The 26,072-nt window shown below is 51.1% G+C and overlaps 1 protein-coding gene across 1 annotated transcript; it reads left to right on the top strand.

Annotated features, from left to right (window-relative positions):
• Positions 1-12,512: 12,512 nt before the first annotated feature.
• LOC142025754 (olfactory receptor 14A16-like) lies at positions 12,513-15,202 on the top strand. Its single transcript, XM_075018430.1, has 2 exons — positions 12,513-12,558; positions 14,191-15,202. The coding sequence occupies exons 1-2, from the start codon at positions 12,513-12,515 to the stop codon at positions 15,150-15,152; spliced, it is 1,008 nt and encodes a 335-aa protein (XP_074874531.1). The 3' UTR covers positions 15,153-15,202.
• Positions 15,203-26,072: the final 10,870 nt, after the last annotated feature.

Genomic DNA, 26,072 nt, shown 5'->3' with positions numbered 1-26,072 from the left:
CCTACATGGACCACCATGGAGAGAGGTATTCAATACCTGAGGGAATTAGCCATGCTAGAGATGATACATCATGACCCGGACAACCCACAATTACCCAAAGATCCAGGCGAAGTCCAATGCACACCACCCATGTGGCGGAAGTTTGTATGGAGCGCACCATCGTCCTATGACAACTCACTGGTGATAATGACCTGGAAAGATGAAGAGGCACCGAGAGTGGATGAAGTGGCTCACCAACTCTGACAATATGAAGAAAATCTCACCTCCTCCCTACAAGCCTGCATTTCGGCTGTGGAGAAGCTGTCCCAGGATGTCCAGCAAATGAAAGAGGATATGTCCTACTCCTCACTTGTAAGGACCAATGTCTCAGCTATTAGGAGTGAGCGTTCCTCTGTCAGAGAGAGAGAATATAGAAGGTACACACCACAAGAGGCCTTGTGGTTTTACCTATGTGACCATGGAGAAGACATGAGGAAATGGGCTGCAAAACCGACCTCGGTCCTAAATGCACAGGTACGTGAGTTGTGAAGAAAAATCACCACAAATGGGTATTCTACCAGGATAAATGCTGCTCCAGTTTCCAAAGAGAGTAGAAGGGCCGATCTTATTTCTGATCCTCTTGAAGGGACTTCTGAGCCAGTTTTATGAGTAGCGAGTAGTGGGCACTGTGACCAGAATTAGAGTGGCCCTGCCTCCAGCCAGGTGGAGGAAAGGGATAACCAGGTCTATTGGACTGTGTGGATTCGATGGCCTGGCACGTTAGACCCACAGGAGTACAAGGCTTTAGTAGACACGGGCGCACAGTGTACTCTAGTGGCATCAAGTTATAAAGGGGCAGAACCCATCTGTATTTCTGGTGTGTCAGGGGGATCCCAAGAGTTAACTGTATTGGAAGCTGAAGTAAGCCTAACTGGGAATGAGTGGCAGAAACACTCCATTGTGACTGGTCCAGAGGCTCCGTGTATCCTTGGCCTAGACAACCACAGGACATGGTATTTTAAGGACCCAAATGGAGATGGAGGGCACTGAACAGCTCTCTACCCTGCTGGGTCTCTCTCAAGACCCTTTGATAGTGGGGTAGCTGAGGGTTGAAAAACAACAAGTGCCAGTTGCTACGATGCTGTTGCACTGGCGGCAAGATAGCACCAACCGAGACTTCCTGATTCCCATCCACAAACTGATTCGGTTTTTTTTCTCATTCCCTCTGGCAGCAGAGTGCAGCTACAATTTGCTTTTAATGGGAAGGGTGTCCAGTACACCTGGAATCAGCTGCTCCAGGGGTGGAAACACAACCCCACCATTTGCCATGGACTGATCCAGACTGCACTGGAGAAGGGGGAAGCTCCAGAACACCTGCAATACACAGATGACATCATCATATGGGGCAACACAGCAGAAGTCTTTGAGAAAGGGAAGAAAATAACCCAAATCCTTCTGAAAGCTGGTTTTGCCATAAAAGAAAGAAAGATCAAGGGACCTGCATGGGAGATCCAGATGTTAGGAATGCAATGGCAAGATGCACATCATCAAATCCCAATGGATGTGATCCACAAAATAGCAGCTATGTCTCCACCAACTAGTAAAAAGTATACCCAGGCTTTCTTAGGTATTGTGGGGTTTTGGAGAATGCATATTCCAAAATACAGTCTGATTGTAAGCCCTGTCTACCAAGTGACGCAGTAGAAGAACGATTTTGCGTGGGGTCCTGAACAACAACCAGCCTTTGAACAAATTAAGCGGGAAATTGTTCATGCAGTAGCCCTTGGGCCAGTCCGGGCAGGAGAAGATGTTAAAAATGTGCTCTATACTGCAACAGGGGAGAATGACCCTACCTGGAGCCTCTGGTAGAAAGCACGTGGGGAAACCCAAGGCTGATGCCTGGGGTTTAGCAGCCGAGGATATCAAGGGTACACTCCAACCCAAAAAGAGATATTGGCAGCATATGAAGGAGTTTGAGCTGCCTCAGAAGTGGCTGGTACTGAAACACAGCTCCTCTTAGCACCCCGACTGCCAGTGCTGGGCTGGATGTTCATCAGGGGCAACTGATGCCACATGGAGTCAGCGGGTTGCACTGATCACACAACGGGCTCATATAGGAAACCCCAGTTGCCCAGGAATTTTGGAAGTGATCATGGACTGGCCAGAAGGCAAAGATTTGAGAATGTCGCCAGAGGAGGTTATGCATGCTGAAGAGGCCCCACTGTATAACAAACTGTCAGAAAATGAGAGGCAATATGCCCTGTTGTCTGATGGGTCCTGTCGCATTGTGGGAAAGCATCAGAGGTGGAAGGCTGCTGTATGCAGTCCTAGAGGACAAGACACAGAAACTGCTGAAGGAGAAGGTGTATCGAGTCAATGTGCAGAAGTGAAAGCCATCCAGCTGGCTTTAGACATTGCTGAAAGAGAGAAGTGGCTGGTGCCCTTTCTCTATACTGACTCATGCATGGTGGTAAATGCCCTGTGGGGGTGGTTGCAGCAATGGAAGCAGAGCAACTGGCAACGCAGAGGCAAACTCATCTGGGCTGCCACACTGTGGCAAGATATTGTGCCTGGGCTAGAGAATCTGGTTGGAAAATTAGATGCTTATGTGCCAAAGAGTTGGGAATCTACTGAAGAACATTAAAACAATCAGCAGATGGATCGGGCTGCCAAGATTGAAGTGGTTCAGGTGGATCTGGACTGGCAACTTAAGGGTGAATTATTTATGGCTCAGTGGGCCTATGATTCCTCAGGCCATCAGGGAAGAGATGCAACATAGAGATGGGCTTGTGATCGAGGGGTGGACTTGACCATGGACACTATTGCACAGATTATTGATGAACTTGAAACATGTGCTGCAATTAAGCAAGCAAGCAGGAAAGCTCCTGTGGTATGGACGGTGATGGCTGAAATAGGAATATGGGGAGGCCTGGCAAATTGACTATATCACAATCCCACAAAGTCTCCAAGCTAAGCGCCATGTGCTTACAGTGGTGGAAGAAACCACTGGATGGCTGGAAAGATGTTCCGTACCCCATGCCACCACCCAGAACGCTATCCTGGGCCTTGAAAACCAAGTCTTATGGTGACACAGTACCCCAGAAAGAACTGACTCAGACAACGGGACACATTTCCCAAACAACCTCATGGACACCTGGGCCAAAGAGCATGGCATTGAGTGGGTGTATCACATCCCCTATCATGCACCAGCCTCTGGGAAAATTGAACAATACAATGGACTGTTAAAGACTACATTGAGAGCAATGGGGGGTGGAACCTTCAAACATTGGGATACACATTTAGCAAGAGCCACCTGGTTAGGCAACCCCAGAGGATCTGCCAGTCCGGGTGGCCCTGCCCAGTCAGACCTTTTACGTACTGTAGAAGGGGAAAAAGTCCCCGTAGTGCACATAAAACATATGTTAGGGAAGACAGTTTGGGTTAGTCCTGCCTCAGGCAAAGGCAAGCCCATTGGTGGGATTGCTTTTGCTCAAGGACCTGGGTGCACTTGGTGGGTGATACGAAAAGATGGGGAAGTCCGATGTGTGCCTCCAGGGGATTTGATTTTCACCTGCTCGACACAGCGCACTGAAGCCCAATCCTGCTCTGCCAACAGAGAGGACTTTGCACCATCCCTCCTGCCCAGCAAGACTGCTATGACAGATGGAGCCCAGAGTCGGGAACTAAATGAACTCAATGAACTTTTTATGAACATGACCCATAAACTAAAGGAACAATATCTCTGTGTGTGTATACATACATATATATACACATATATATACATGTAATCAGACGGCAATGAGACCAGCAGCGGCAACGGTAAGTCAGCAGCTAAACACGAGACTGAGGGGAACAAGGAGGTTCCTGAAGCCCAGGAACCCCGAGGAAGAGCAGAGAGACCCATCCAGAGCCAGCAGCTCTCACGAGAGAGGCTGACGTGGCGTGGGCATTACCAGGGGCAACTGCGGGAGATTTAAACAACCCTGAGGAGCGCCAGTGACCAGGAGCGTGCTGAACAGGGCGGGCAAACAGGACGTGGCATGTCAGAAAGGGCATGGCATGGCAGTTTGTGTGGCAGTTCCCAGCTCGAGAAGGTTACTCAAGCAGTGGGCATCGGCCTCAGAAGGAGACCCAGGTATGGTTGCCACTCAGCTGAAAGCAATTGCCTGGACAAATGTAGCGTCGCAGACAGATCTCCCAAGCAAACATGCAGCTGTCCAGGTGTCTGGCTGCAGGGAGTGCCTGAGTCTTATCCCTGGTGCCAGAGGGCAGCAGGGACATCTCCTGTGTGTGGTGTGACCAGGTGGATGTTCTGCTCAGCCTGGTGGCAGAGCTGAAGGAGGAAGTGGAAAGGTTGACGAGTATCAGGGAGTGTGAGAGGAAGGTAGTTTGATGGACCCACACCCTACCATCCCTGAGGCAGAGGCAGCAGCTGGAGGCTCCACAAGAAATGGAGGACCCCCTGCCCTCTTGCCACCAGGCAGGAGGGGACCTAAGAGATGGAGGGGAATGGATACGGGTCCCTGGTCAGGGAGGCAGGCGAATCCCCTCCCCATCACCCTCACCCTCCCAGTTGCCCCTACACAACAGGTATGGGGCTCTGGAACTTGAGGACCAGGCCAATGAAGATCAGGGTGTAGATGAAGGCCTATCCAGGGGGGTGCCTAGGCTGAGTCAGGCATCCCCATGCTTTCTCATAGCATCTGAAAAAAGAAAAAGGAGGGTAATTGTCATAAGCCATTCCCGTGTGACAGGGACAGAGGGGCCAATTTGAAGACCTGACCCTTCCCACAGGGAAGTCTGCTGCCTCCCTGGGGCCTGGGTAAAAGACATTACTGGGAGACTCCCTGGTGTGGTTCGGCCCTCCGATTATTACCCGCTATTAGTTGTGCAGGCTGGCAGAGATGAGATTGCAGGGAGAAATCCAAAGGCAATCAAAAGGGACTTACTTCAGGGCACTGGGGCAATTACTGGAAGGATCGGCAGCACAGGTAGTGTTTTCCTCAATCTCTTCAGTGGCAGGGAAATAAACTGAAAGGAACAGGAAAACATACCTGATTAATACGTGGCTCAGAGGCTGGTGCCATCGGTGGAATTTGGTTTTTTTTGATCAGGGGGACGTTTACACAGCACCGGGCTTGCTGTCAACAGATGGAGTCCAGCTATCTCAACGGGGGAAAAGGATTCTCGCTCATGAGATGGCGGGGCTCATAGAGAGGGCTTTAAACGCGGTTTGAAGGGGGAAGGGGATAAACGTAGGCACACCAGAGATGAGCCTGGGGGCAGCATGCCAATGCTGGGGGTGGATTTGATAGCCCAGCTCAAGTGCATCTATGCCAATGCACGCAGCATGGGCAATAACCAGGAGGAGCTGGAAGCCATCGTGCAGCAGGATAGATATGACTTACTCGCCATCACAGAAACATGGTGGGATGACTCCCAGACTGGAGTGCTGCAATGGATGGCTATAAGCTCTTCAGAAGGGATTAGACAAGGAAGGAGAGGTGGTGGGGTGGCTCTCTATGTTAGGGAGTGTTTTGATTGTGCAGAGCTACACATTTGTGATGTCAAAGTTGAGTGCTTATGGGTGAGGATGAGGGGGAAGGCCAACAAGGCAGATATTGTGCTGGGAGTTTGTTATAGACCACCCAACCAGGTTGAAGAGGCAGATGAATCATTCTACAGGAGGCTGGCAGTAGTCTCAGAATCGTGCAGCCTTGTTCTCGTGGGGAACTTCACCTTCCCAGACATCTGCTGGAAGTACAACATGGCACAGAGTGAGCAGTCTAGGAGGTTCCTGGAGTGTGTGGAAGATAACTTCCTGAGACAGATGGTAGGTGAGCCTACCAGGGGAGGAGCCTTGCTAGATCTACTGTTTACAAAGAGGGAAGGACTGGTGGGAGATGTGATGGTCCGAGTACGTCTGGGCTTAGCATCCATGAAATGATAGAATTCTCAATTCTCAGTGAGCCAAGGAAGGGCGTCACCAAAACCACCACTATGGGCTTCCAGAGGGCAAACTTTGGCCTCTTCAAGGCACTGGTTGAGAGAGTCCCTTGGGAGACCATCCTGAAGGGCAAAGGGGCACTGCATGACTAACTACTGAGGAAGAAGGCCAGCCTGGCTGAACAGGGAGCTTTTGCTAGGACTCAAGAAAAAAGGGAGAGTTTATTATCTCTGGAAGAAAGGGCGGGCAACTTGGGAGGAGTACAGGGGTCTTGTTAGGCCATGCAGAGAGGAAATTAGAAAGGCAAAAGCTCAGCTAGAACTCAATCTGGCCACTATTGTAAAAGGGACAACAAAAAATGTTTTTATAAATATGTTAACAATGAAAAGAATTCCAAGGAGAATATCTGTCCTTTAGTGGATACAGAAGGGAATGTTGCCACCAGAGATGAGGAAAAGGCTGAGGTACTTACTGCCGCCTTTGCCTCAGTCTTTAGTAGTAAGACCAGTTATCCTCAGGGTACTCAGCCCCCTGAGCTGGAAGGCAAGGGCAAAGAGCAGAATATACCCCCCTTAATCCAAGAGGAAATAGTTAGTGACCTGCTTCACCATCTGGACACTCACAAATCTACGGGTCCAAACAGGATCCATCCAAGAGTACTGAGGGAACTGGCAGAGGTGCTTGCCAAGCCACCCTCCATCATCTATCAGCAATCCTGGTCAACAGGGGAGGTCCCAGAGGACTGGAGGCTTGCCAATGTGATGCCCATCTACAAGAAGGGCCTGAGGGAGGATCCGGGGAACTACAGGCCTGTCAGCTTGACCTTGTTACCAGGGAAGATTATGGAACAGTTTGTCTTGAGAGCACTCACATGGCAAGTCCAGGACAAGCAGGGTATCAGGCCCAGTCAGCATGGGTTCATGAAAGGCAGGTCTTGCTTGGCCAACCTGATCACCTTCTATGACCAGGTGACCCGCCTAGTGGATGAGGGAAAGGCTGTGGATGTTGTCTACCTGGACTCAGCAAGGCCTTTGACGCTGTCTCTCATGGCATACTCCTTGAGAAGCTGGCGTCTCATGGCTTGGGCAAGTGTACTCTTTGCCAGGTGAAGAACTGTCTGGATGGCTGTGCCCACAGGATTGTGGTGAATGGAGTTAAATCCAGTTGGCAGCCGGTCACAAGTGGTGTGCCCTAGGGCTCAGTAGTGGGGCCAGTTCTGTGTAATATCTTTATCAATGATCTGGATGAAGGGATCGAGTGCACCCTCAGTAAGTTCACAGATGACACCAAGTTGGGAGGGAGGGTTGATCTGCTCGAACGTAGGAAGGCTCTGCAGAGAGATCTGGACAGGCTGGATCAATGGGCTGAGGCCAGTTGTCTGAGGTTCAACAAGGCTCAGTTCCAAGTCCTGCACATGGGTCACAACAACCCCATGCGGCGCTACAGGCTTGGGGAAGAGTGGCTGGAAAGCTGCCCAGCAGAGAAAGACCTGGGGGTGCTGGTTGACAGCCGGCTGAATATGAGCCAGCAGTGTGCCCAGGTGGCCAAGAAGGCCAACGGCATCCTGGCCTGCATCAGAAAGAGTGTGGCCAGCAGGAGCAGGGAAGTGATCATTCCCCTGTACTTGGCACTGGTGAGGCCACACCTCGAGTCCTGTGTTCAGTGTTGGGCCCCTCACTACAGGAAAGACATTGAGCTGCTGGAGCATGTCCAGAGAAGGGCAACCAAGTTGATGAAGGGCCTGGAGCACCAGTCTTATGAGGGAACTGGGTTTGTTTAGCCTGGAGAAGAGGAGGCTGAGGGGAGACCTTATTGCTCTCTACAACCCCCTGAAAGTGAAGTGGGTGCTGGTCTCCTCTGTCAGGTGGCTGGAGATAGGACAAGAGGAAATGGCCTCAAGTAGGTGGCAGGGGAGGTTTAGCTTGGATATTAGGAACAATTTTTTTACTGAGAGGGTTGTCAAACATTGGAATGTGCTGCCCAGGGAAGTGGTGCAGTCACCATCCTTGGAGGTATGGAAAAAAGGTGTAGAAGAGGCACTACGGAACATGGTTTAGTGGGCATGGCTGATGGTTGGACTCGATGATCTTGAAGGTCTTTCTTCAAAATAAATGATTCTAAGCTTCTATGCTTCTATGATTCTATGAGCTGAATCATTGAGCTACAGACTTTAGAGGGAAAAACTTAGATTTGAGAAATCATGACGCAAGTCCCACATGGCCACTGAGAGAAATGATGGATGGGGGCGGGGGAGCAGGACCAACGATGGTGAAGGGACACAGGAGCAAGATGGCCCATACACTGTCTGACAGAAACAATCTTACCTTTCCTACATATTCGGACTTCATCCTGTGATGCTCTGGATAAATATGAATTGGAAAAGGCTGATATCACTTTTTCTGGTAGCAGAAAGACAAAGAAAATTGGAAAAACCCCAAAAATCCTTGTTCCTTATCATTTCAATCTTTTCTGCTTGGCTACACTGCTGAAATTTCGCCACAGAAGACTTGAAGAGTTAGGGAAAGTTATGCACAGAGACATGGCTTGATAGGGTGTTTTGCATGTTAAGGAGCCCTCTGGTGCCCAGTTCCTGAACTGCAGATACTGAAAGCAGGAACAAGCCTCTGACAAAGTGGAAGGCAGAAGAACACCCGAGTTTCTGAGGCCGTTGGAGGCCCCACTGAGGGCCAACACTGACAAAGCCAAGCAGGGAATGCCCAGTCAATGTGTCGGTCCCTGGGGGCTAAATAGGCAAAAACTTGGAGACACTGGTTGCAGGTGGCAAAGGCAATGAGCTGGTGTCTCTGATCACATGTAAGCCCTTGGTGTTTGTTAATCACCAGAGTGGCCAAGCCCTGACCCCCAGGGCCTGGTAGAAGAGGTCCTTTCCCTCATGCATTGCTCAGGGCTCTAACGAGGGTCAGTGTGAGTGTGGGTGTGTGTACAACTTGGTGGTAGATTTTGTTGCTTTAAACATAAAGTTGTGGTGTTCCCGGGATCTGGCAATGCCTGTGAGTTCCCCACAACCCATCCAGCCTCCCTCATAGCCCTGCTGACAGTCCTGAATCACCTGAGATGTCCCAGGCCCAGACTTGTTTGCATCCCCAGGTTGGATCCATATCCCAGCACAGCACTGCCGTTCCTCCTACTGCTGCCCTAAAAATCAGAACTTGAACTATTCCACAGTAGCATGACTGCCACTTGCTCCTTTGGGTCCTCTTCTGGCCTGTAACACACTCTCTGCTACACACACCCCGCTCTCTCCCGGCACTCGCACGAGTCTCCCAAAAGGTTCTCAATTCCCCTGCAGTAACGAGACCTCACTCCAGGAGGTTCATGCATTGTCCAGGCTCACTGCCTAATCACCACTGAGAAGTTAGGAAGCTCTCAAGGCTTTCTTCAGATAATGACCATGTTTCTTCATTCACCATTCATGGATCCGAGAACGACCAGTGGAGGAAACACCTCAAGATGTGCGAGGGAAGGACCTCCCTGAGGCACCTCTGTACTCTTGGAGGTCTGAGTGTTTTTACAAGGCTCCAGGAGTTCATTTGGTGCCATGCATTTGGTGTTCTGTTCTTGAAACACAAAGCCTTGAGCTGATCCAGGCTCCCTCAGAGTGGCCTATTGTAGAGTGGCCTATTGTAACACAGCACTTCGTCATGTCAGTAAACTGAAGTTCTTTAATTTCATTAACTTCATTCCTGTCATTCACTCTTACTTGACAAGGTAGCTTTTAATTTCACGGTGTGTAACCTCTGGCATGAAGTTTTTAGACCAGTGCTTTTTTCACTCATTGCTAAGTGTTATCATTTAATGCAAAAGCTCTCTCCTGAGAGGAATACTTCTTTGCATGGGTACTTGGAGAGATCATTCTTTTGCTGGGAGGAGGCTGTCCTGTCAGGCCTGTCAGATTTGCTCATGCTCCTTCACCCTTCAGAGCTGCTTCCCATGGCACCACCTGGATCAGTCTCCCAAGTAAGTCAAAGACTTCTCCTCTGGAGTCCAGAGTCTGTTCCCTGCTACTGACCTTCCTCACTGCCCTTTGGTGTCTGAGACCCCACTGTTTCCTGGTCATGACAGCCAAGGCTGATGCTGGTGATCACATCCTGACCAGCTTTTCCTTGTGGGCCACGGTCAGGTCCAGGTGACCATCACTTTTGTTGGCCCACCTAGCAGCTCTGTGAAGAAGTTGTCCCAAGGTCCTTCAGGCTGTTGGCACCCTGTTGCTTTGCCTGGCCAGCGAATGCCAGGGCACTTCCAGTCCCCCATAGGCACCTGATCATTAACCTGGAGACATCCTCGGCTGCTGAAAAAAGACCTTTTCTGTTTCCTCTCCCGTCACCAAGTAGTTTGTAGCTGCCAGCACAGTGTCATTCTTACTGACTCCTCCGATCCTCAGTGACAAAAGCTAACCCAACCTGTTGCCCATCTCATAGAGGACCTCCATAAATCCAAGCTTCCCCTTCATACAGGGGGTATCCACCCTCCTCATTCTTGCCTCCGTGCTACATGACCTGTGGTTCCAGCCATCTAAAGGGACATAAGATTATCTCTACAATTCTCTCCTTAGAGCCCTACACCTAAGGAAGAGCATTTTAAATGATGCCTCACAGAGTCTGAGTGCCTTCCTTACTGGGATCAGAACAGACCAGCACTTCCTGGAGAAAAACACTCCCTCAGTACCCTTGATTGCAGCCCCTTTGGTCCCATGGAGTGGTAAGGGTTGTGGTTTGCTGGGTAAGCCCTGGCGTGATCCTCATCCACCGCTGGTTGTTCCCCTTTCCCTTCCAGAGTCCTGCCTCAAATCACAAAGGCCTGGGAGACCTTGCTGGTGGTAACTGAGGCAAGGAAGACATAGGCAATCTCAGATCTATCTACACCTTTTATCAGTTAATTTAATAGTGGTCCCGTAGTAATTCTCTTTCTTCTCAAAATGTTCCTGAGATAGCAGCAGCTCATCTTGGTGCCCTTGAATTGCCTTTAGAGTTTCAGCTGAGTTTTGGTATGAAGCATGGTTGTGCTTTGAGGATGCTATCTTTGAAGGCAAGATATACCCAGGAACACTGTTCAAATGCTTGGGCTGTTCCTTGGTTGGATCATCAAGGGAGTGAGAAAGGACCCCAGTGTGATGTTCTTTGTGATGAGGAAATGCCTGCAGCTAATGGGTAGAAGAAGGGACAGAATTTGCCTCTCTGATGGCATCTGATGACTGGTGCCTCTGACTGATGGCAATCGTCAATGGCACAAAGGCACCAGATCATACTGTCCAAGATGCCATCTGGGGGTTCTGTCGCAGACCCTCCCTGAAGGAGAATTGCTTTTGGTGTTGGACCTGTGATTTCCATGCCAGCCCTGGCATCTCCTGTAGCTCTGTGGGCCTGGATCTTAACCTGGAATTGAATAGCTGCTCTGAATTCTGTAGCCCAAGGTGGGGCTGAACATGACACAACTGCCAATATTGTCACTAAGATCTAGTAAATGCAAAAAGATGGAGAAGAGCTCTGCTAGGCACATGACTCCATTCCAGCAGAGGAATAGGTCTATAGGCCACCCTGAACATCATGAGGAGGGACAGGTTCCTTTGCCCTTAATTTGAGCATCGGATGTCATTGCAGTTGGCCAAAGGAAATTACCAGGGGCTGCAAAGAAGAGGTGCTCAGATGTTGTCCTGTCTCTATATCAGCCTGCACATAACTTCAATCTGTCTCTATAACCTGCACATCTCTCTGACCACCTCTGGCACCTCCAATGTCACCAGACAGTTGCATCTGAACACCTCACTCCTGGCCTCCATCACCATTAGTTAGCATGGGAGCTGAGGCAAGGAGCTGACATGCAGGTGCCTCTTTACTGCAGACCTGCACTGAGGCAGGAGGAATCCCACCTCCTGTGGCTTTTTGGTGGGCATGGGAGGGAGCTGAGTCCCCTTCCAGCCCCAGGACTACAATCCCAGCATGAGATGCCTCCATGGACTCAGCTGACTCCCTTCCCTCAGCAGGGCTAAAGGAGATCCCTGCCTGTCACTGTCTGCATGTCCTGCCCAATGATGGCACAAGAAAGAGGCTGCCCAGGGAAGGGGCTGAGTCACCCTCCTTGGAGGTATTTCAAAGACACGGAGTTAAGGGACATGGTTTAGTAGTGGACTAGCTGGTGTTAGGTTCACCGTTGGACTTGGTGATCTTAAGGGTCTTTTCCAACCTCAGTGATTCTATGATTCTCGGTGAAGTTGATTCTTGGACCCAAGTCTGTCTCTCAGCAGAGCAATGACCCTGCTGGAAAGCAGTGTCTCTCCCCAGGTGCGGGAGGGAACATCAGTGATTGCTTCAGCCTGTTTCCCAGCAGGTTCCCCTGGAGGCCCAGGGACACCTGGAGGGAGCCCAGAGAGGGAAGGAAAATTGTCACCATGGGCTGGTCCTCTGCTGCTGAGCTGGGCTGGGCTCCTGGGACAGAGGGAGCTCCTGGCAAGCAGGCAGCGCTGCAGAGAGACAGCTCTGCCCAGGAGCAGGGCTGGGGGCACTGCCTGCAGGCATCGAGAGGAGACCTGCAAGGCAGAGAGAGCTTAAAGGCAGCGTGGAGTGGGAGGATGCTGAGAGCTCACTGCGGGAGAAATCTTCACAGCCCTCTGCATGGTGAGTCTGTGGGTGCAGGGCAACAGAGCTTCAGTTCCTGCAGGGATCTCCGAACACTGGCACAGCTGACAGTGTGTGGGATCTGGCAGGAGGACTGCCTTCATTTCTCTGTTGTAGAGGAGAAGGGTGTGCTCCAGAGCAGGGCTTCCCTGCTGCCCTGTCAGAGGGACAGGGCATGAGGGCTGCCTTCTCCTGGCACCAGCTGCAGGGCTGTGAAGCCGGGTGTGCATGCAGGGGTGCCCAGGGCTGTCCTTCAGAGCAGGGTCCTGGTGTTTCAGGGGCTGAGTGGTGGAGCAGGGACTTTGCTGCCTGCCAGGGTCAGCACTCAGCCTGCGCAGGGAACTCCCCATGACAGCGTGGGGAGAAGGTGTGGGTGAAAGAAATGAGCCCTGGAAGGGCAGAGCAGGGTGCTTCTGCTGTTGACAGCATGCTGCGCAGGTCACATTTGCTCACAGCTTAAGCTTAGGCATGGATTTTGGAGAAGAACATCAAGGCAGCATTTACCTTTAAGGTAAGGAGTCTTTGCTATGAATTTTTCTCATCCTCGTGAGTGGTTGTGCAGTGTGACATTAAAATATATTTCTCCCCTCTGGAGAAGGCACCGAGATTCTAGTTGTCCTTAGGACTTGTCTCAAGTGCTCCTTAACCCCTGCACACACAGAGATGCCACTGGGCACTGCCCGGCTGCCAGGAGGGGTCTGCAGGGCAGAGCTGAGCACACAGCGCGTGGGATGGGGTCTGTGAGCAGGGACAGGGAGGTGACAAGAGGACGGAGAAGCAGCTGCTGACAGGGACAGGTCCAGGCAGCAGAGACAGGGGCAGGGAGAGAGAGGGAGCTGCTCCCAGAAATGCCATGGGAGGGGGATTCAGGCACCTCCCTGCCATCACCGGAGAAAACCCGTGGTCTTTTGTCCCACCCAGCAGAGCCTCTGCCCTTATGGCCATGGGGACTCAGTCACCTTCTCAGTTGGGTCAGCCCTGAAGAGAAGAAATTATCAAATGCCCTACCGTCTGTCCCTCTCCTGCCTCCATTGGCAGCAGGTCTGTAGTGTTTATCCATTTTTGTCCTCCTGTCCCTGCTCCTCTTGTTCTTGTCAGTGGAGAGGAATGGGGAGGGGGGATTTGGGTGCATTTCAGAGATTTGTCCATGTGAGTTAAATATCCCAGTCCCCTTCTAATCCCCAGGCTCCCAGTGATGCAAATGACAAAACTCTCCTTTCAGCACAGCTCATCTTTAGGACATTTGCTTCTTTCCCTGCCAAAAGCACTCCTGAAGTGATGTGTGGAAACCAGAACAAACACTCAGAACAAAAACCCCAGTTTGGGTTGAAGTGGGAGTGACAAAGCTGCAAAGCTCTTTGATATGACAAATGGATTTAATCTAAGATGACCCCATGTTCCTATTTACCTCTTGCTGTAGGTCAGGACTGACTCCCCTGTAGCCCACAGCAGAGCCCGCTGCTCCCAGTGGCACCCTCAGCCAGCACCAACCATATGTCTCAAGAAAGGGACCTGCCAAAGGCCTTTCTGAAATAGGAGAGGCAGCTTCGGTGGTGTTTCTATGAGAAATGCATTACGTTTAGCTCAGAGAATTTTCATCTAACTTGTCACTGTCTTTACCCTCATGAACAGTGCCCCATGCCCAGAAGAAGCGAATGTCCAACAGCAGCTCCATCACCGAGTTCCTCCTCCTGGCATTTGCAGACACACGGCAGCTGCAGCTCGTGCACTTCTGGCTCTTCCTGGGCATCTACCTGGCTGCCCTCCTGGGCAACGGCCTCATCATCACCACTGTAGCCTGCGACCACCGCCTCCACACCCCCATGTACTTCTTCCTCCTCAACCTCTCCCTCCTCGACCTGGGCTCCATCTCCACCACTGTCCCCAAATCCATGGCCAATTCCCTGTGCGACACCAGGGCCATCTCCTACTGGGGATGTGCTGCACAGGTCTTTTTCTTTCTCTTCTTGATCACAGCGGAATATTCTCTCCTCACCATCATGGCCTACGACCGCTACGTTGCCATCTGCCAACCCCTGCAATACGGGACCCTCCTGGGCAGCAGAGCTTGTGTCCACATGGCAGCAGCTGCCTGGGGCAGTGGGTTTCTCAATGCTGTCCTGCACACGGCCAATACATTTTCGCTACCACTCTGCAAGGGCAATGCTGTGGGCCAGTTCTTCTGTGAAATCCCCCACATCCTCAAGCTCTCCTGCTCACGCTCCTACCTCAGGGAAGTAGGCCTTGTTGTGCTTAGTGCCTGTTTAGCCTTTGGTTGTTTTGTTTTCATTCTTTTCTCCTATGTGCAGATCTTCAGGGCTGTGCTGAGGATCCCCTCTGAGCAGGGACAGCACAAAGCCTTTTCCACGTGCCTCCCTCACCTGGCCGTGGTCTCCCTGTTTATCAGCACTGGAGTGTTTGCCTACCTGAAGCCCCCCTCCATCTCTTCCCCATCCCTCGATCTGGTGGTGGCAGTTGTGTACTCGGTGGTGCCTCCAGCAATGAACCCCCTCCTCTACAGCATGAGGAACCAGGAGATCAAGGATGCCCTGAGGAAAATGATGAGCGGGTGCTTTTCAGAAGCAATTAACTGATTGTTTTCTTTTGCAGAGCATTCATAATGTAACTCATTACAGGCTGTAGTGGTTTAACCCCAGCCAGCAACTAAGCACCATGCAGCCGCTCACTCAGTCCCCCAACACCCAGTGGGATGGGGGAGAGAACTGGGAATAGAAGTAAAACTCGTGGGTTGAGATAAGTAAAACTCGTGGGTTGAGATAAGAACGGTTTAATAGAACAGAAAAGAAGAAGCTAATAATGATAATGATAACACTAATAGAATGGCAACAGTAATAATAAAAGGATTGGAATATACAAATGATGCACAGTGCACTTGATCACCACCTGCTTATCGACGCCCAGTCCGTGCCCGAGCAGCAATCCCCCGCCCCCACTCCCCCCATTTTGTACACTAGATGGGACGTCCCATGGTATGGAATACCCCATTTGCCAGTTTGGGTCAGCTGCCCTGGCTGTGTCCTGTGCCAACTTCTTGTGCCCCTCCAGCTTTCTCACTGGCTGGGCATCAGAAGCTGAAAAATCCTTGACTTTAGACTAAACATTACTTAGCAACAACTGAAAACATCACTGTTACCAACATTCTTCTCATACCTAACTCAAAAACATAGCACTATACCAGCCAATAGGAAGACAATTAACTCCATCCCAGCTGCAACCAGGACAAGAGGGGAAGGGGAAAAGGTTCTCAGCACAGCAGCACTGCAAGGGAGCACCAGAGCTGCTCTCTTTCTGCTTCCACACTCTCCTTCTGAGCCCCTGGCTTCATGTAAGGCCTGAGTGCTCTGTCAGCTCAGTCACAGTCCTGCTCTGAGGCTGGAATCCTAAGTGAGAATCTTGGTTCTGAGGAATTGCTGTACTTACACTGGCTTTGTCACTCTCTCCCCTGCCCCACTGGCCACTGGGACCAGGGTTGCCTCAGCTGCCTTCCTTGTGCTGACAACACATTTAGAGAAGCCCTTCTGGGTGCCCTCCCAGTGAATGGGCATTTCCATTGGCCCCTGAGCTCTCGTATTGCTGGCTCCATCCCTGCACCCACAGGCCAGGTGTCTGTCTGCTCCTGGGCAGGCTGTTCCCCCTCCAGCCTCCCTGCACTTCCTTCTGGTGTTGGACCTCCTAAGTCAGGGGGGTCCCTCTTCATCCACGCTGACCTCTTGCCAGGCCCTGCTCGACTTCTTGTGCAGCAGGCTGGCTTCTTCCTGGGCTTTGAGGATGTTCTCCCTGAAGATCCAGGAGGGTCTCACAGCCCCTTTGTCCTCCAGGACAGTCTCTCCTGGGTTCAGCTGGGATAGAGCTTATTTTCAGAGGAACCTGGGAGGGGCCACAGCCGGGACAGCTGAACTGAACGAGCCACGGAGCTATTCCATACCATGTGACATCATGCTCAGTATAGAAATGGAGGGCGGGCTGGGGGGGAGCGGGGGTGTCTCTCTTCTTTTGGTAGGGGAACTGGTGGAGTGTCAGGTTCCGGTTGGTGATCAGTTGCACTGCGAAGCACTCATTTTGTATATTCTTTTATTAGTATTGTTGCTGTTGTTGTAACTTCTTTTTTTGTGTTGTCCCAGTAAATTTTCCTTACCACAACCCATGAGGTTCTGGGTATTTTTTTTTTCTTTTCTACTTTCTGGGTCTCCTCCCCATCCCACCAGAGGGGGGCAGGAGGAGTGAGCGAGCGGCTGCATCGTCCTTTGTTACCAGCTGGGCAGAAACCAGAACACAGTCGAAGCACATCCTCAGTTACCTGAAAGCAGCTCTCCTGCAGTCCCACACTGTCATTCTGCCAGTTGTCATACTTCTCCACCATCTCATGGTGGTTACAGTCATGGCTGCCCTCCTCCTTCCCATCCCCAGACAGATCCACCCTGTCTGTCAGGAAGACACCAGCCCTAGACAGCTCATTGAGTGTCTCTGTCAAAACGCTGTCTTCCACACCCTGCAGAAATCTCCTGGTTTGCTTGTGCCCAGCCCTGCTGCCCTCCCAGCAGACTGTGGGGTGCTTCAACTCTCCATGTCATCGAGGTCCTGTGACCGTGAGGCTTCCTCCAAGGCAAGGCTCTGTGCACGCCAGCCTCCCCTTTGCACAGCTCCCCTCCACCTCCTCACCCTCCACCTGCCTTCCTGAGAAGCCCTTTGCACCCATGGCTGCCCTCCCACCCCTCCAGTTGTCCCACCAGGGCTCTGCCGTCCCCGTGGGGTGGGGGAGCACGTTGCTGCCTGCCCAGCAGAAAGGACAGCGCTGGGGAGGGGAGAGGAGAGGCAGGTAAAGGGGAAGGGCTGTGGGAGGCTGGGTGGGAGGTGACTCCTGTTGCCAGAAGAGGATGATGCAAGGAGAGGCATGGTAGGTGGGAGGTGGATTTTGAGGTCACTTCTTTGGATATAACCCAATTGGCCAGGTGCTGAGGCAGGCGCAGTGATGTCACCTGGAGTGTCGGAAAACCCAGCCAGCAGTGCTGAGATCTTGGGAGAGGGGAGATGCAGAGGAAGGTGAAGATGGCAGGGCTGGGAGGTGGGGTGTGAAGCCATTTCTCTTGCTGCTTGACTTGCAGCATCACAAACGCCAATGTGGCACATGTGGCAGCTCATCCAGTGGAGAGGGGTAGAGGTAGGCAGAGCCAACATGGTTGGGCTGTTGCATGTGAGGTCACCTCATGACAGCAATGTGATTGGCCAGGAACAGGTAGGCATCATAAGGTCATCAATGACACTAGGTAGGAAGACTACAGACAGATGACTGATGACTGGGCCCTTGGTGAGGCCGTGCCCTGGGGTGAAGCCCTCTGTATGTGACATGGGAACTTTTAGGGCATGGCAGGAGAAATTGTGGGATGTGACAGAGAAGAGTGTGAGAAGGGACCAGCGGTATGGGCAGCACCCTGTGTCCTGGCTGGGTCTCACAGGTGGCTGCAGATCTGAGAAGTGGCCAAAGTGCACAGAGAGGAGCACCGGGGACCTTCTGGGCAGTCTTGTCTTGCAAGGCCATCAGTGCCTGGGGAAGCCATCAGGGATGCCCTTGAAGTCCCAGAGGACCAAGGCAATGGTGTCCAAGCTATCACATTTGGGTACAAACGGAGAAAACCTGAGACCATTGTGCAAAAACTAATTGGTGAGGGTTATGAATTGTGGTGGAGAGTATGGCAGAGAAAGAGAAGGGTCACGGCATATCATGGAAGAAGCAGCCTGTGGAAGTTTGGGAAGGAGAGGGCTGCAAGGGGCCAGGTGCCTGTGGGGAGGTGGTTGGTCAGTGCTGGTCTGGCCAAAGCCTGTGCCTGATCACTGCCGTCTGTCCTGCTTATTCTAGTGGTTTCAGTTGCAGTAGAGTTAATTAACTGCATAGTAACTTGTGTGGGGCTATGGTTTAGGTTTGTGCTGGAAACAGTGTTGCTAACACACCAATGTTTTAGTCATTGCTGAGCAGTGCTTGCACAGCGCCAAGGCATTTTCTGCTTCTCACGCTGCCCTGCCAGCGAGTAGGCTGGGGGTGCAGAAGATGTGGGGAGGGGACACAGCTGGGACAGCTGACCCCAACTGACCAAAGGGATCTTCTGTACCACACGATGTTATGCTCAGCTATAAAAGCTGGGGGAAGAAGGAGGAAAGGGGGAGGGTTCAGAGTGACGGTGTTTGTCTTCCCAAGTAACCATTATGCATGGTGGAGCCCTGCTTTCCTGGAGATGGCTGAACACCTGCCTGTCGATGGGAAGCAGTGAATGAATTCCTTATTTTGCTTTGCTTGAGTGCACAGCTTTTGCTTTACTTATTAAACCATTTTTATCTCAGTACACGAGTTTTCTCAGTTTACCTTACCCGACATCTCTCCCATCCTGCTGTGGAGGAATGAGCAAGCCGCAGTTGCGTTCTGCTTAACTATCTACCGGGGTTAAACTACAACATTTATTAAATTCTGCTCCTGTCTTTTTTCTGTGTGAGTGGGCTCTCTGCTGTGTGTGTTTTGGTGTGAATGTGTGTACATGCTTTGGTGCTCAATTCTAATACACAGATCGCTCGCGCAACCTTTGCATCCGATCAGCCTGAGAGGGGGAACGGGATTGGGCCCATTGTGTTGCTCATGGTTGTGTAAATGCTGCTGTCAAGGTGCTGCTGCCCCTTGGTGTTGGTCTGTGTTGGGTTGGCTGTGTCCATCTTTGTTTCCTTGCAGATACCTGGATTTAGAGTTTCCTTTTGGTTGACTCCGCCTTGGGCCGCCTCTCACTTTGTGGGGCTCCAGTCAGTGTCCACCCCAGGCACACACGGTCCACGCACATCTCACGGGCTCAGCAGGCAGCTCCAGATTCCTCTCCCAGAGGATGTCTTCTGCCCTGTCACACATTAGGTCAGCACAGTATGACAGTCTCCCAGTGAGCATTCACCACCTCCACTGTCAATAGACAACAAGGGACGTGTCCTAAATCCAACCCTTGTTCTCTAACAGATACCAGTGTGAAAATGAGATTTTTACTCAGGCCATTTTGGGGTGAAATTCCTGGGCCTGTTGTTGACATCATCTGTGGAAGAGCATCCAAATCTTGAGGAACTGCATGGGGAGATGGCATTTTTCTATAGAGATGCTATGATAGAATCGACTCTGAAACAGTGTTAGGAACACATTTACACAGCTGTGAGGTGAGAGAGAGAGAGGGGTTCCTTTCTGAGGAGAGTGAGCTAAATACAAGCGATTATGTAGGAACAATTTAACCATAAGTAAGAATACAGGCAATGCTAACAAAAAAAATGCATAATAAAGTACAGGCCTGCACTGCAATACACTAGAGGTCACTTGGGGAGGGTGATGGAAAGTTTATCAAGATTGAACAACATCCATGAAATCCCTTTCCTGACAGACTCCTTGAGCTCCTGGTTCCTCATGCTGTAGAGGAGGGGGTTCACTGCTGGATGCACCACCGAGTACACAACTGCCACCACCAGATCGAAGGATGGGGAGGAGATGGAAGGGGGGCTACAGGCAGGCAACCGTGGCATTGCTGATAAACAGGGAGACCACGTCCAGGTGAGGGAGGCACGTGGAAAAGGTTCTGCTGGCTTTCCGTTGCAATCTGCCATCCCCTGCAGCATGTTTCTGGTCTCAAGCACAGCTTTTGCAGACATTGGGTCTTGGGCATTTGGTACTGGGTTTGCCTGTGACAAGTCTGAGCTTTTACTGAGTGAGTGCCACAGTGGAGGTGCTGCAGTCCAAATGTGCTCCCATGCCCTCATTCTGGGGCACAGACAGGAGGAGCTGCAGTGCCATGTGCCACTATAGACTTTTGACATTGATGGAAGAAATGGCGCGGGGTGGTGGGACAGCTCACAGTGGTGCTGCCATGGTGCCTGTGGGCTGTGCAGGAAAGGCAGGCTGGAATGATGAGGAGGGGGATGCCCTCCATCTGAAGGAGTTGTCATCTGTGTGGAGCTCCTCTATGGGACGTGCAACAGGTTGGGTGAGCCCTTGTGGGTGAGAGGAGAGGAGCCTTAGTGTGGCATCTTGGTAGGAGATGAAGAACCTGCAACCAGGGTAAGGAAGTGGAATAAGCGTTATTTAAGCAACCCAGGGAAGACTCCAGTTCCATGACCCCTGGTCTTATTGGGGACTTTAATGACCCTGACACTCCCTGGAAGGGGAGCACAGCAGGATGCATGCTGTCCAGCAGGTGCCGGGCATCTGTTGGGACAACTTTGCACAGGTGCCAGGCCAACAAAGGTGATGCTCACCTGAATCTGGTCCTTGCAAGGGAGGGAGTGCTGATCATGGATGTGGAAAGTAGCATCGGCCTGGGCTGCAGTGGCCATGAAATAGTGGGAGATGATTTTAGCCTCGTCAGGGCACTTTTCGTAGTAGTGCCATGGGCAGCAGCACTCCAGGTCAGCAGCAGTCAGTACAGTTGGTCTTTCAGGAAAGCATCTTCCAAGCACAAGAACTGTCCAGACTGCTGAGCAGGCAAACAACCAGACATTTCAGGAGAGCAGCTTGGCTAAAGAAGGAGCACATCAAGAAGCTCCATAGAAGAAAGGAAGCATTCAGGAGGTGGATGCAGGGACTGATGATGGAGGAAATTGGAAATAGGGATGGCTTTAAGGAAGCCAATGCTTCCCTAGTGTATAACCTTGAAAGAGGTTCAAGGTCAGCAAGAGAAGCTGTTACTCCTTCACGAAGAGTTTAAGGAAAAAAACCCAAAGATAGTATGTGGCCACTGCTGACTGTAGTAAGGGCAGGTGTAGATAGAGCTGACATACTCTATGTCCTCTTTGCCTTAGTCTTCCCCAGCAAGGTCTCCCAAGCCTTTGTGCCTCGAGGCAGGACTCTGGAGGAAAACAGCCAGAGGTGGATGGGTGTCAAGCCAGGGATCACTTGAGCAAACACAATCATTACCAGTCTATGGGACAGGAGGGGCAGCATCCCTGGGAGCAGAGCGAGCAGGCCAATGTCACTGTAAGGACACTCGCCACCATCTTTGCAAGGTCGTAGAGACTGGGGCAACTTCCTGATGACTGGAAGCAGGCAAATATTGTACGCACCTTTCAAAAATGCTCCAAGAATGAGCAAGGGAACGGAAGGCTGTGCTCCTAAGCATGTTTCTTATCTGAAACCCAGGCAAGTCTCCTTTTCCTTTAGGATTTAGTATTTTGAGTACTGAGAGATTGAGAGGTACTCTCCTTGTCATTTTGTATGTTGGTGCCAAAATTGACCTGTACCTTCAGACTATGTAAATAAGGGTACTAATGCCACAGACATTCCTTTGGTTGTGGTGATGCCAGAGGTGAAAGACAGAGGTTTGGATTCCTCTGCAGGAACTTTGCAGAGAAGTAGAGAGTATGCATGGTTTCCTCACCATTCCTTACCAATGCACCAAGGGACATTTGCTACCACACTGTCAGGGAAGTTTCGGACTTGACGTGAGGAAACATTTCTTTCCCAAGAGGGTGGTCACACCCTGAAACAGGCTTCCTGGAGAGGTGGTGGATGCCCCATGCCTGTCAGTGTGGAAGAGGCATTTGGACAGTGCCCTTAATCCCATGCTTGAACTTTTGGTCAGCCCTGAATGAGCACTGCGGTCACTCAAACCTCGGCAATGTGCGCTGCAGCCCCTCCAGCCCCGGCGACGAGCACTGTGGCTACCTAAACCTCAGCGACAGGCACTGCAGCCCCTCCAGCCCCAGCAATGAGCACGGCAGCTACCCAAACCTCAGCAACGGGCACGGAGGTCCCTCCAGCCCCAGCGACGACCACTGCTGCAACCCAAACCTTGGCAACAGACACTGCAGTTATCCAAAACACGGCGAGCGGTACTGCAATTGAACCAGCGGACCAACCTGCACCAGCATCAGTTGCCTCCATACAGAAAAAGAAATATACAACAAAGTCAGCGTGCTTAGTGCAGAATGAAGGTGAACCAGGGTCATCACGGGAACAGGAGGAAGAGGCAGAACCACAGGTAATAATCCGGTCCCTATCCTTGAGTGGGCTGCGGGATATGCCAAAAGATTTCAGCCATCGTCTAGGTGAGCATATTATCACCTGGCTGCTCCAATGCTGGGACAACGGGGCTAGTAGCTTGGAATTACAAGGTAGGGAAGCCAAGCAGCTGGGATCGCTTACCAGGGAAGGTGGCATTGACAAGGCAATTGGAAAAGGGACACAAGCCATCAGCCTCTGGAGGCGACTCCTGTCAAGCGTGAAGGAAAGCTACCCCTTTAAGGAAGATGTTCTATGTCAGTCAAGCAAGTGGACCACCATGGAAAGAGGTATCCAATACCTGAGGGAATTACCTGTGCTAGAGAAAATTCATTACGATCCAGACAACCCACAATTACCCAAAGATCCAGACAAAGTCCAATGCACATGACCCATGTGGCAGAAGTTTGTAAGGAGCGTACCATTGTCCTATGCCAACTCACTGGTGATAATGACCTGGAAAGACGAAGAGGCACCAACAGTGCATGAAGTGGCTCACCAACTCCGGCAATACGAAGAAAATCTCTCCTCCTCCCTACAAGCCTGCATTTTGTCTGTGGAGAAGCTGTCCCAGGATGTCCAACAAATGAAAGAGGATACGTGCTACTCCCCACTTGTAAGGACCAATGTCTCAGCCATTAGGAGTGAGCATTCCTCTGCCAGAGAGAGAGAATATAGAAGATACACACCACAAGGTGCCTTGTGGTTTTTACCTACGTGACCACAGAGAGGACACGAGGAAATGGGCTGGAAAACCAACCTCAGTCTTAAATGCACAGGTACGTGAGTTGCAAGGAAAAACCACCACAAAAGGGGATTCTACCAGGATAAATGCTGCTCCAGTTTCCAAAGAGAGTAGAAGGGCTGATCTTATTTCTGATCCTCTTGAAAGGACTTCTGAGCCAGTTTTATGAGTAGTGAGTAGTGGGCACTCTGACCAGAATTAGAGGGGCCCTGCCTCCAGCCAGGTGGAGGAAAGGGATAACCGTGTCTATTGGACTGTGTGGATTCGATGGCCTGCCACATTAGACCTACAGGAGTACAAGGCTTTAGTAGACACGGGCGCACAGTGTACTCTAGTGGCATGAAGTTATAAAGGGGCAGAACCCATCTGTATTTCTGGTGTGTCAGGGGGATCCCAAGAGTTAACTGTATTGGAAGCTGAAGTAAGCCTAACTGGGAATGAGTGGCAGAAACACCCCATTGTGACTGGTCCAGAGGCTCCGTGTATCCTTGGCATAGACTATCTCAGGAGGGGGGATTTTAAGGATCCAAAGGCGTATCGATGGGCTTTCGGTATAGCTGCCTTGGAGACAGAGGGCACTGAACAGCTGTCTACCCTGCCTGGTCTCTCTCAAGACCCTTCGATTGTGGGGTTGCTCAAGGTTGAAGAACAACAAGTGCCAATTGCTACCACAACGGTGCACTGGCGGCAATATCGCAACAACCGAGACTTCCTGATTCCCATCCACAAATTGATTCATCAATTGGAGACCCAAGGAGTGATTAGGAGAACTCGTTCACCTTTTAATAGTCCCATATGGCCAGTGCAAAAGTCTAATGGGGAGTGGAGACTAACAGTAGACTACCGTGGCCTGAATGAAGTTACGCCACTGCTGAGTGCTGCCGTTCCAGATATGCTAGAACTTCAATACGAACTAGAGTCAAAGGCAGCCAAGTGGTATGCCTCAATGGACATTGCTAATGCGTTTTTCTCAATCCCTCTGGCAGCAGAGTGTCGTCCACAATTTGCCTTTACTTGCAGGGGTGTCCAGTACACCGGGAATCAGCTGCTCCAGGGGCAGAAACACAGGCCTACCATTTGCCATGGACTGCACTGGAGAAGGGGGAAGGTCCGGAACACCTGCAATACGTTGATGACATCATCGTATGGGGCAACACAGCAGAAGAAATCTTTGAGAAAGGGAAGAAAATAATCCAAATCCTTCTGAAAACCAGTTTTGCCATAAAGGAAAGTAAGTTCAAGGGACCTGCACGGGAGATCCAGTTGTTAGGAATAATATCTTAAGATGGACTTTGTCAAATCCCAGTGGACATGATCCACAAAATAGCAGCTATTTCTCCACCGACTAGTCAAAAGTAAACCCAGGCTTTCCTAGGTGTTGTGGGCTTTTGGAGAATGCATATTCCAAGGTACAGTCTGAGTGTAAGCCCTCTCTACCAAGTGACCCAGGAGAAGAATGATTTTATGTGGGGTCCACAACAACAACCAGCCTTTGAACAAATTAAGCGGGAGGTTGTTCATACAGTAGCCCTTGGGCCAGTCCGGGCAGGAGAAGATGTTAAAAATGTGCTCTATACTGCAACAGGGGAGGATGACCCTACCTGGAGCCTCTGGTAGAAAGCACCTGGGGAAACCCAAGGCTGACGCCTGGGGTTTTGCAGCCTGGGATATCCAGGATTTGAGGCTTGCTACACTCCAACTGAAAAAGAGATTTTTGCAGCTTATGAAGGAGTTCGAGCTGCCTCAGAAGTGGTTGGTATTGAAACACACCTCCTCTTGGCACCCCGACTGCCAGTGCTGGGCTGGATGTTCATCAGGGGCAACTGATGCCACATGGAGTCAGTGGGTCGCACTGATCACACAACGGGCTCGCATAGGAAACCCCAGTTGCCCAGGACATTGCTGAAGGAGAGAAGTGGCCAGTGCCCTTTCTCTATACCAACTCATGCATGGTAGCAAATGCCCTGCGCGGGTGGTTGCAGCAATGGAAGCAGAGCAACTGGCAGCACAGAGGTAAACCCATCAGGGCTGCCGCACTGTGGCAAGATATTGTGCCCGGGCTAGAGAATCTGGTTGGAAAATTAGATGCTCATGTACGGAAGAGTGGGTACACTTCTGAAGAACATCAAAACAATCAGCAGATGGATCAGGCTGCCAAGATTGAAGTGGCTCGGGTGGACCTGGACTGGCAACATAAGGGTGAGCTATTTATGGCTCGGTGGGCCCATGATACTTCAGGCCATCAGGGAAGAGATGCAACATAGAGATGGGCTTGTGATCGAGGGGTGGACTTGACCATGGACACTATTGCACAGATTATCAATGAACGTGAAACATGTGCCGCAATTAAGCAAGCCAAGCAGTGAAAGCTCCTGTGGTATGGAGGGCAATGGCTGAAATAATAGAAATATGGGGAGGCCTGGCAGATTGACTATATCACACTCCCACAGACTCTCCAAGGCAAGCGCCATGTGCTTACAGTGGTGGAAGCAACCACCGGATGGCTGGAAAGATATTCTGTGCCCCATGCCACCGCCCAGAACACTATCCTGGGCCTTGAAAACCAAGTCTTATGGTGACACAGTACCCCAGAAAGAACTGAGTCAGACAACGGGACACATTTCCCAAACAACCTCATGGCCAGCTGGGCCAAAGAGCATGGCATTGAGTGGGTGTATCACATCCCCTATCATGCACCAGCCTCTGGGAAAATTGAGCGATACAATGGACTGTTAAAGACTACAT

Source organism: Buteo buteo, chromosome 30 (assembly GCF_964188355.1).
Source record: "Buteo buteo chromosome 30, bButBut1.hap1.1, whole genome shotgun sequence".
NCBI lineage: Eukaryota > Metazoa > Chordata > Aves > Accipitriformes > Accipitridae > Buteo > Buteo buteo.
This window is presented reverse-complemented; position numbering and strand designations above follow the sequence as displayed.

Coding starts and splice junctions, on each gene's coding strand:
- LOC142025754 (XM_075018430.1), top strand. CDS start 12,513: ATGCTGAGAGCTCACTGCGGGAGAAATCTTCACAGCCCTCTGCATG. Junction 12,559..14,190: donor TCTTCACAGCCCTCTGCATG/GTGAGTCTGTGG, acceptor CCTCATGAACAG/TGCCCCATGCCCAGAAGAAG.